The sequence below is a fragment of the Diuraphis noxia genome, unplaced genomic scaffold, assembly GCF_037042655.1.
Source record: "Diuraphis noxia isolate RWA-SAM2 unplaced genomic scaffold, SU_Dnox_SAM2 contig0003, whole genome shotgun sequence".
Taxonomy (NCBI): Eukaryota; Metazoa; Arthropoda; class Insecta; order Hemiptera; family Aphididae; genus Diuraphis; species Diuraphis noxia.
The window spans coordinates 48138701-48151761 of NW_028301713.1; the positions used below are offsets into that span (position 1 = coordinate 48138701).

Consider the following 13061-nt stretch of genomic DNA (forward strand, 5'->3'; position numbering starts at 1 on the left):
ATATTGCCCGGCAGTTATACGAGAGGCAATCTACGGCGGCCTCAGTGACAGACACCCTGTAATCAGCCCCGAGATGACAGTCACGTACCTTTTATGTGTGTTTGTGTGTGTGCATCTCATCTCCATAATAACATGGCACTACTACTACTACATAATACACTACCACACGCTTACACATTATACTCGCCGATCGATGTCCTCTCGTGCGCAGGTATATATACACATACTAATAATATACGTGTGCACATACCGAGTGCTTTGGTCGTCATCATAGTCGCCGTTGTCGTCGTCGTCGTCGTACGTCGTTCAACCGGTCTGAACACGGAGCTATAGTATAGAAATAAAAAATAAAAAATAAAAACGCCCACAGGCCTACCGGTACCTCTAATCATAATGTAATGTCCGGGCCACTCAAAATTGTTACTGTCATTGGCATACCCACTCAGACACATATATACGATGTCATAATGTCAATTTCGTATATATATAATTTCTACCCACCGTGCTCCGCCAACAATTCTCTCTCACCGAAGGTAAATCGAAAAAAAAATACTAATAATAATATCATAACCGCAACGCTCGTGAATCGAATGTTATTATTATTGGTATATAATATTTAGGTACTATACGTACGTACGGTGAACGATTGTCGTACACGATAGACGCGAGCATAATGATTGCTACATACGACAATAAGGTCCTAAGTATAGTAAGTAGGATAACCGCAAGGCCGTCGAATGCGATGGTGACGCGAAGGACGCACATGTACCTACGGTAAAATACGTATAATGTATAAATATATCATGTCGTAGCCAGTGAACACATACGGTACCCATCAAAACTCAAGACTGTCACATTTTAATATCGTATGATGATATTATGCACTATATGTACATTACAGCAGACGTTAAAAATGTCAAGTGCTTCCGCGTCGAATGTCATTAATCCCTATATATAACGATAATATTGTCGCGCGTCAATTAAAAACCTACTCGATACCGTTTTTCCATTCCATCGTTGTGTCCCATCACAAAAATAATAATAACAAACACACTCGCCCAACTCGCGTACACACACACACACACACGACTCCCTCGAAAATTACAAAACCCATGGCGTTGTGCGGTGCTAGGCACGATGACGACGACGTCGCGACGCTGTGTAATTGAAATTGATCGAGCCGATCGGGCGCGACGCCTGTCACGGCCCATTAAAAACGAGTGTAAATATATATATATATACAAGTGTAAGTACGACAAGGGAAAACGACACTATATACACGCGGGACACATACACATGTTACGCAGTCAATAGGGTATTATATACACAATATATATACGCCGTGAAAGTGTGTGTGCGTTTCTAGTGGTCGTTATCGCATTGTTGTGTATTATATTATTATTATTACCTATACATTTATACGATGGCAAAAGTGTGCGTACAAGTACGCTATAACACTATATTGATGCAGTAGGAGACGGGCGTGCGATGTATATACTTATAGTAAATATAATAATAATAATAATAGTGTAGGAAAACGATGTTTGTAAGTGTATTTAGTTTTATTTTTTTTTTCGTTTATTGTCTTGCGCGAATTTACGGAAACACCGTCGAATTGTTTTTAACGTATTATATTATGTCCTTATACTAATTTTCTATACACCATCGTCACGACCTATAGTGATAGTATTATAATATTATTTGTTATATTTTAGGGTATATACGAAATACATTTCACAATCGGATGTATAATAAATTAATAACACAATATATACGCGGCGTCAGTAGTACCTAAATTTATTGTATAAATTATATATATATAGGGCGAAATGGAAATTATGTAAAATAGAACGAGTGTATTATAATATTATAACCAACGTCGGACAGATAACACGCGGCGGAGGCTGTCAATATCGGCCGGCAGATCGATGGGTATATTGCCGTTTACCGTACACCGTATATATTATTGTAGTATATACATAATATAATATATATACAATATACATATATACACATCAGTCTATCTTCACTTCAAATGCAAATCACAAAATCCGACGTCGGGATTGATGGATGAGCAGCCTCCGAGAGGGGATGGGGTGCGGGACACGTCGACGACGAGTATACGACTATTACGAAGATGACGACTACACGCTATTACCGCGGCGGCGAGACGAGCGTTCCACTCTAATAGGTCCACATTTCATAAGAAGCTCCTCCAGCCGAAACTATAATACATAGGTACAATAATGTAAACGCGACGTGTACCTACATGTATTATACAGGAAAACCGATGGCAATTATTTATGTATTGTTATTCTTGGTATATACATATATATGCACATTATGTTTAATAATATTATAATATCGTATTCCGACCCGGACGAGTACGTGATATGCGTAGGTATAAGGTATAAGTATATAATACGATGGCGCATGATGTGTCCTATACGTATATCATCATCGTATACCGATTGACGGTCCGCTGGTGCAGCGAGCGGTGCGAAACGCGGCGCGCAACACGATTTTTTCGCACGGAAAAGCATAATATATATTATTGCATTATGCGAATAATAATAACGAAATTAATTTCGTATAACGGGCGTGTCGGTCGTGCGATGGGTTGTATATTATAATATTATGAAAACGACGATGTCGATATTATATATATTATATTATATACCATAAAGTATATTTTTATCGTATCTTGTGCGCCGTCGTGCAGAGACGAATATATCGCCGTACGTGTACATATATATACTATTATGCGCATGGCATAACGAGGAGTTATTGTTTTAAATCGTATATTATTATATATCATATATATCTATATTTTATGTATAACGTATAATATATATAAACGCCCTCCGCAGATAGTCGTATCGTATATAATATATATGCGTCACGTCTGCGGTACATATTGTGTGTCATAAAATAATGTTCGATGAGAATCGATCGTTCGTAAGAATATAATATAGAGAATAAGAACAGACGTGTACTTACGGTACATATGGTTGGTGGCATAGCCATTTGCGGGGGATCCGAAGACGTCCGAGAAGGTCGGATGGGCATCGGAGGTGGTTGCGGCACGATCGGCGGCACGCTGGCTCCAGCCATATCAGGCCGCAGAAACCACGACGCTACTGAAGCCCACTGGAAACAAAAAAAAAAACGCCACACATAAGTTTATAGTTAAATAAAAAAAAAACACAGTTAAATATTGTTTATTACTTTTTTTTTTCATATTATGAAAATAGAAATTATATAAAGGCGCACACGAGGTGACAATATTATTTTTTGTACTTATTATATTATATATGCATCGTACCGGGGCAAGCTGCAGGTGGTAAACCTATTTACGAGCTGTAATTATAGTTGTGTTTTTAAGCACGGTACATATTAAACGCTGACACTACACCGGTCACTGTGTTTAGATATAATACGATTAAATAGAAAATATGTACTTGTATTAATATATTATATAATAAATACATCGCTTACTAACAAGTTTCCGGCTGTTAAAACGACTAAATTCAAACGTCGGTTAATTAGCAAAGCGCGTGAAGGACACGCGATGGATCGTTAATTCGTTATATATATGGGTGTGTGTGTGTGTGTGTGTGTATATTATAATAGGTGTTATTGATCATATAGATATAATATATGTAATAAATTTGTTGTAATAAAATAGAATTCAATCAACTCGGCCAAGATCATTGACAATAATATGGTATTCATATCTCATAATATAATATTATAATCACCGCTGCCACTTTTATAGTTATTTTTTCCTTATTAACAGAGTCACTCGCTTGGGAGAAAAATCTGAGGAGAAACTATATATTATATACAATAATATACATATAATTATAAGTACGGCGAATAGTACTATGTACTCGTATTATTAATGGTATTAATGGCTACAACATATAATGCCTATGTCATAATTTTTTTTACACATCGTTAATTTACTAATTCAGAAAAACGAAATCGCCTATTCTTTTTCACATGTAAACAAGAATACTAAAACTTCATTTATATAAAATTGGTTCATTGTTTTTAATGTATAATGGACCTTCCAAACCCATTGCAAGTAAGAACTCACAATCATCACTCATTCCTGTGGTCTATTTATCTCAATAACTCAATCCTCGTAACAGTTGTTTTAAGATTTAAATTACATTTATTTCAGATATTAATTTTACAAGGTATACAAAATGTAGCAGGTATCACTGTCTTCCAAAGTAATATTAATTATTTATAAAAATCAGCTTTTTTTAAAAAAACATTCCGATACGAATTCATCTCTTCTTCTGTGAACGCTTTTTAATTCTTAAGCATATTTTACAGTCCTATGATGGTTACATTTCTTATCAGATCTCAGTATATAATGATATTATAGCACATTCCCCCCTCCGTTCGTGTTATAATTCCTTTATATTGTATCATCATTAAATGCCGTTCGTAATACTATCCTTGAGCAATAAACGAAAAGCTGTTTTAAATAATTCACAATGTTGTGCACAAGTCGTTAATATAATATGCATAATAATGTAATCAATAAACAATTGCAGCAATTAACCTGCAGTAACTATAAGACTTCCGCGTGATTTTTATACTGATACTTATTAACTCACTACTCGCACAATATTATGATATAACGTCGAACAATAACAATAACAATTTTATGTAACATTATTTCTCTCTCACACACATACACACAACACATATACCTACAATTAAGCTAAACCACGTTTATTTAGGTAACTCGTGCTAGTTTAATAGAGCTTTTACGTGCTATTAACAAGTAATTTTTCTATGTACATATATGCGTGTGTGTGTGTGTTTGCTGTGTACATGTACAACAATAACAACGGCAACGCGGCAATGGCAGTTTACCCGGTGTATATAGTGGCGGCAAAAGAATAGGGCGAGAGACGAGCCGAAACGGTCGCACAAAGCAAGTGTATATATTATAATATGTAGCTAATAATATAATAATAAAATATACGCTATAATATATATATATTAAGTACCATATACGTAAAATGTCGCGTGTCCGATAGGGGCCACAAAGGTCAAATTCGCGGCAACCTTGCAAGAGCGGCACGATAATAACGAAATAATGACAGCAATAAAAAGAAGAAAAAACTAAAAATAAAGAGGAAAGTACATAATATTATATACACCGCCGGACACGCAAAAAACTTAGAGAAAATATCGCTGTACATTATACCGTCTACGCCATTGCTGTTTTTGCTGACTGCTGCTGGCTGGTAATGGCGCAGACAGCACGACGCGTGTGTGTAATATTGTATCTATACGGCGGCATCGCGTTTATGATAACTATATGTTTTAGTTGTCGTCGGCAGAGGTCGACAGACCAAATTATATAAATGAATATAATATATATATATATTATATTATTACATATTATACCTATACGCGCGATGACGCGGTGCAGGGAGAAAAAAGTCTTTGAGAGCGTTTGTTTCTTTTTATTTATTTTTTTTTTGAAATAGCGTGTTTTTAAAATGTCAAGCCTATATATATGTATATATATATATATATAAACACATATATTTAGGAACTCGGGGAGGGGGTGAAGATATATAGCAAAACGAGAGAGTGTGCATTGTATAATAATATTATTGTTTATACGGCAGAGGATCGCGTGACTTCCGAAAAATTCCGTACACCAAAGACGAGACGCCAGCACGCTAATATAATAGAAATTAAAACTTATACCTATATTACTGTAATATACACCTCCTTCGGTGTGTACACACACACACACACACACACACACATATATATATATAATGGTACGACATTATACGAGTACGTTTAAAGGTATAGGTACTTTACAGCCGAATAAAGTGCATAATATATTATTTCATTCGCTGTCGTTATATCCTTTGTAAATAAAAATAATAATAAAACGTAGCCGATGACGACGCCGCGTGGTGTTTTGGCCACCGTTCAAAAAACGCACGTACACACACATACACACACACACACATACACACACACACACATACCCATAAACACATGTAATATTATGTTATACACATATTATCTATCTTTACATTCTATAATATCGAAAATCATTTATCGTCGTAGCGGAAAACACGGCTGCGGCACATTGATATTATGCGTACGTGTATACGTGTATATATATATACACACACCTACTAATCCCTGCTCGCCCGCAGCACTGTTTTCCGCGAGAGAGCAGCGATGGTTTTTCGTCTATTTATAATCCTTAGGGACCGGAGAAATTGCGGTTTTACGACACCCATAAAAGTTTGCGGCAACGACGACGACCACATGGCGGCATATATACGGCAGCGATCGCGCGCCCGTTCAAATCTATATACGATTATATTATTATTATTATTATTATTATTACTACTAGATATATAAAATAATGTACACACACGCGTATACATAATATAATACAACGACGAAGTGTATATACATAGCACAGCACACATACGCTGAATATAATAATCGACGAGGTCATCCATCCGTGTGTTTGGGTGTGTGTGTGCGCCTCCAAAGGGGCACTAATATATATATATATATATTGTTTGAATGTGTGTGTGTAAGAGTTCATCTGGCTAAAAGCTTCTTCCCGCCCCCTAACCTCGTCGCAGCATAGACTTCGTGTCTGACGTATGACAGCGGCCGGAAAAAACCGTTCCGAATTAATGAGCGAGAAAAATAACGACAACTACGCCGCCGCCACCGTCACGACCCTGCAGCTCACTCCATATCATTATTATTATCATTATATATATTATACACTGTATATACACTATACACCGATTTATGACCGATCGGCTCTCTATACATAAGAAATAAACTGATAAACGTTCCAATAGCACGTATAAAATACAATATGTATTTATTATTTTGCTGCAGTGTTCGTTTTGGCGCGCGTAAATCGATTTGGTGTGTGTACATACATCAAATTATTATTGTACATCCGTTCGGCGATCTGTGGCGACCTATAGATATAGAAACGCGCCACAAACGAGAGCGACTAAAGTACACGATGCAGTCCCGTCGACTCCGTCGTAATATAGTATTTTATTACATATTGTATTATTTTTTTTTTTTTGATTTAATTGAAAGTTATCATATATTTTCGTATGGACCATTTTATCATTATATACACCTATAATAGTAGGTATATATTAATATTATATTATAATATGATACCGCCGTCGTACGCGTTCAACACATTCGTCCCACGGTATAATTTATTGACGCCCCGAAGTCAAAACACACATATGCGTACAGCTGATCTTTCTTAAACGACCATCTAAAATGAAATAAACGGCGCGCAAACGTTGTTAAATAATTGTACCTGCGATACCCGGAGTAATAATAACAATATTAATTAACTTTTTTCGAAGTGACAAACGGCGCCGCGGTACGCTCCGTTGGGGTTACTCGAATTCCATTATAATATATTATATATAATAATATTATTATATACCCGAACGAAACCGTTTTGAAATCAAAGTAATTATATATAGTTTTCGGAGGTTATAGTGGGCGCGATTATAACTGCTCCACAGAAAGGTTTTAAATTTAAAGAAGAAACGTGAAAGTAGTTATTATTGTGCGTGGAGGGTTTCTGCTGTCCCAAACATACATTATATAATATATATAATTGGTACATCATAAATTTATATACACACACACACACACACACACACAGTTAAAAACCGTTTAACCGTTGCGAGTCCTTTAAATATTGATTAATTTATCGATATAGGACGATATATTCGTATACCTATATCGGTATACGAAGTACATAATATACGTTTGAAATGGAGAGGCAGTTTAATATACATTATTTTATATTTTGAGGATGACCTTATGGACACATATTACATATAAATGTAGTTTACATATTTATATTGGTATTACGATGTATATAATGTAAGTATTGCATAACAATGTTTTTGTGTCAGGTGGTACATGCATACATAAATATACTTAATAATATTAATATAATACATATGTGTATTAAAATATTCAATTGCGTACACAATTACAATATTAATATTATTATTATTACTATACAGCTGTAAGCAAATATAATAATAAGAACTGTGACGACTTATTCCGCGTGTAATAAAATAAAAAGATACCATCATGCGCAATGTTAATAGATGCATATTTAAATCTTTTAATATAGCTTTTACAGCATCACACAACACACATAATACAAACTAGGTGTATTGTAATGTATACTTTATATATATATATATATATAATATATACATATATATAGGAGTACAAAAATTATATTAATATACTATAATAGCGGCAAAAACTGATTGGCCTGTGCGGGTGTTGTAGAATGTACATAATAAATATTAATGTTACCTATCTTCGAAATTATCGGTTAAACTTATTTTAGGGGCTTACAACAAACGAGTCTTCTGAAATGACTTTTCAACGAGGAAAAACAGAATAAAATTGCGCTTATACTCACATTGCACTCTCATAATATACAAGTTCTATTATAGTACATAACGCAATGTACTCTGCAAGTGCATAGTTATAATATTATGTTAAATATCGTCGTTAAAATATGTATTATTATATTGTCTTGGCGAGCTGCGTTAATCTATTATTGAGATCTTTATAATATATATGATATGTGTGTGCGTTTTAATATGTATGATAATATGATATAATAATAATATATGCACGTATAGGTATAACGCTGAGCTGCCGCCGCCGCTGCTAATGGCTTGCGATATCTCCGCGCACACTCCGCACGGCTCTTTAAGGTCAACCATACCCCGAGGAGGCTCCTACTTAAGTCGTCTTGTCATATCTTTGTGTGATTATTATTACTATTATTATTATTATTATTATTTTCAATACTCGTTACTCGGCCCGCGTGCAGTCGATCAGTGACAACCGGTTCCCCCCTACACGCAGAGACCTTACCTCGGAAACGCGACAGTAACAAAATAATAATAATATATACGTATATTATATTCTATAAACAATCACTAAAATAATCACTTTATATATTTTAATACATAGCAATAAACAAATAATATATGTTTATTTTTATTATATCCTATAAGTAATAAATGATAATATTATACAAAATAATAATTATTATTTTACAGATACAAATAATATTTTCTAAGTATCATTAAAGCATTTAAAATCACAATATCTTATGTGTAGGTCCGCTGCTTCGTTTATTTTTTTGGGTACAAGCGATTATAATGTTTATTATATTATGCAGTTCCGAATGTTGTTATTACATTCGTATATTTATAATGAGGCACGCGCATCATGCACAGAGTAGATATTTATTCGAAAAATGACGGGCAAACAGCCACCGCCGCTGTTTTTGGAGGGGGACGATCTGTTACCTAGGAAACTAATTAACGGATCTCAACCCTATCGTTTTACTTTACTCTTCATGAATATTTATTATAACGAGCTACCGCCGCAGCTTCTTCTTCGTATCCTTCTTCTTGTCCGGATGGGGTGAACTCCACCGCGTGTATAGTGACGACGACGGCGGCAACGAAGTCTCAATTATTATTATTATTCAAAAGAGAGCCGTCTCGTCATCGTCCTCTCGTACTATATAATGTACAACATTATAATATTATATTATACGCACGCGAAATCGATACTTTGCGAATTCTCTCTGCAGTGAGGCTGTATACCTATATATTTATAATACTGGTACACGAAATACACTATGCTATCAAAAAAATGAAGAAAAATAACGAACAGAGGTGGGACGCGTTATAAATGATCGAGAATAGAGGGGGCGTCGTTTATATTTACGCACCACGACGTATATATTATATTGCTAGTTGATATAAAAAATTGTGCACCCTTTCCACCACCAGCAGCAGCTGCGTACAGTTCCGAGTCTTTTTTATTTATTTACTTTTTTTTTTTTTTTTGTGTACACGCGTCAGCCATGCGTAAAATTCTTCAAAATGCTAATATCGGAAAATGCACGAGAAGCCCGAAGTATGGGGGAACAAAAAGATCATAACGCCCCGACGGCGGTATACTTTAACCCCTTTTTTCACTCCAAAACTAACACAAAAGGAGGCTGTACCCCGGTGCGGGGTCGGAGCATCATTGATTCTAATTGGCCGGTCGACAACGACATTTGCACAGCATGTCCCCCTCTCGCATCCAGGTCGGTGTATACAGTACGCGGGAAGAGGGAGTTTAAACGCTAAATAATAATAATGATAATATAAAAAAGTAGGGCTGAACCGAAAGTTTGGGATTACGCATACACATTGAATGTATATATATATATAGCCATATAGGATATTGAAAATTGAATGCGGGGGAACTCTATTAATTAAATCGTTCGCGTGTGCAGTGCCGCTGGACGACGACTACATTATTATTATTAAACTTGTTAAAACATAACGCACGCGTGATTTCATTAAATCCGAGCCACGCCACATGTATATAATATTATACATGCCAGTGTGGCGTCGCTGGGTTAATCCGACGATCAAACAATGCGCGAAAACGGTTCTATATGCACGTGCAGCATCAAAAATAATAATATGACTGTATATAAATGATATATATATATATCAATGTCTGCAGCGTGTATATTTGTTCAATATAAGACGGTTGAATTAAAGTGCAAGATGATCTTGTATATATGATACAAGATGTGTATTATGTACACATTGCTGTCAGTACCAAATATCTTGATGAGAAAAACAAAAAAAATGAATCAACTAAACATAAATACAAAATTATGATCCGCGTGAAGGGAAATCTATTGCAGGAGGAGGACGATGTAACAATTATAGTAACGTATATTGAAGCATTCGCAATGATTCTATACAACGATTTTCACGATAGAATAAAAAATGATAAAATATGATAAAATGATTTCGAAATCTCCATACCGCGTTGGATATAAACACCTAAAGGCTAAAAGTGCAATGAGAATGACTGCGAATGTCACCATAGTTAGTATAGTAGGTACATCGGTTTACACACATAATTTTGAAAATGTTAGGGCCACTTAAAGACGATTGTGCTTATCTAAATATCCAAGTATGAAATATAAAATTTTTTGTGCTACACAAATAGTACAGATTTATTGCACTTTCGTTGTGCTGAATAAACCTAATAAACATAATATGTGAAAATCTAAAAATTCGTTCTAAAGACCTCGCATTCATAACTATAATATGTAGTAATATTATATATCTAATGTAGGTATCAGTTTTTTAGACACAGCTGTGTACGGTTATTTATAGTGACGATATAGAATTATTGAAACTTATTTATTTCATATCATATTATATAACTAACATTCATCGCTCGTAAATTACATGTTAATACCTACTTACAAGGCTACAACACATGTTGTGTATAATCACAAGTCACATATATTATGTAAATTAAACTATTCGTGTATGACCCTACGTGAGCACTGTGCACACGCGTACACAAAAACATACACCAGCGTGTTGTATGCATATCTATATATTTTATTATTTGTTGAATATATGGCGTACAACAAGCGGCAGGCAGTGGTCGCACATGCAGGATATAATAACAACCGTTTAATTACAGAAATATCAGCACGCGCGTTCGTTCCAACAAACGTCTTGCAGTCTTGAGCAGTCGCGTCCGCCGGACTGCTGAAGCGGTTTGACAGTGTAATTGCCGTGAAAACGCACACTCGCACGAAGTATAGTATTATACAATATCAATACAATATTATTATATTGTATATTGTGCTCTTTTGTTTGCCGTAGAGGATGACGCACGGGTCTATACCACCTATATCCATTTATACTTTGGTAGGTTTATATACCTAACTATACATACATTCAGGTAGATGCTATGGAAATGTGTCCGAAAAGAAATTCGACATCCGGCAAACGCATTTCGTGTAAAAAAAAAAATAATAATAATAATAATAATAAAACGCGACCTTGGTCACGATATTTTCGATTGAAAAAAATTGTTCGTACATATATAATGGTGCTGCAGGTACGATTGCGACTCACGAGTGTCAAAAAGACAGAAAAAATAAAATCATAGCAAGGTCAACCATGTGACCGAATTGAAAATATTTCTGTGTCAAAAAAAAAAAAAAATAATAATAATCTGTCATCGGTTTTGTACGCATCGATTTTTTGGCCTCCACGCGATGATGTGTACAATACTACAATAATATTATATATTATACATCATACGTACCATACACGTAATATCGACTATACGTTTAACGTGTACAATATAATTTATAAGTGTGAAAACAAAGACTTCAAAACTATCATGAGATGTGCGTTGGAATAACGACGACAATGATGTCTATATAATATATTATTATTATTATTATTATGCATTAGTGGTATAGGATTTGCAAGATTCTGTTATACACACACACACACACACACACATTATGTTGACATTTTGTAATCATCTACCTATATTGTTTGACAAAATAATAATAATATATAGATAAATAAAAAACTAGCGGAAAGAAAGGATAACACCGCGTTAACGCAGCGGGTATTCCACGAGGACGCGTGTAAACACGACGGCGCTGTTTCGACGTCGGCGGCTATAATATATTATTTAATAATAATAATAATATAATACCTAACGGCGGCGGCGATGTTGACTGTCGGGCTGTGGTTTTGTGTGTAGGTATACGACGTATATACCTCTATATACAGATGAATATATATACTTCTATATATATAAATACATGTTATTTTGTTTTAAACGGTCATCATCATGTTAAGTGTACTAAAGGGTTACAGTTTAAAGGAAGGCGGCCGTTTTCATATGATATATTATTTTTAGGAAAACGATTGTATATGCGTATTGTGTACATATATAATACGAAGTAAATTGTAGGTAGGCTCACTGGAAGATAAAAATGTAACGCGCGCCTATAATTTAAGAAAAAAAAACGAAATTAAATCGTTCGTCGTAGGATTTTTATTATTATATACTTATATACGAAAGACAATGGAGGCTTTTTGGATTCATTT

At 34.9% G+C, this 13061-nt stretch overlaps 1 protein-coding gene across 2 annotated transcripts in view; it reads right to left on the reverse strand.

The window, feature by feature from the left end:
- LOC107164809 (zinc finger protein basonuclin-2-like) overlaps window positions 1-13061 on the reverse strand; it is an 81131-nt gene that overhangs the window by 55428 nt on the left and 12642 nt on the right. For both annotated transcript variants that reach the window (XM_015512768.2, XM_015512767.2), the window contains exon 3: window positions 3001-3150. In XM_015512768.2, the coding sequence (XP_015368254.2) occupies window positions 3001-3150 (150 nt within the window). The remainder of the gene's footprint in view (window positions 1-3000; window positions 3151-13061) is intronic.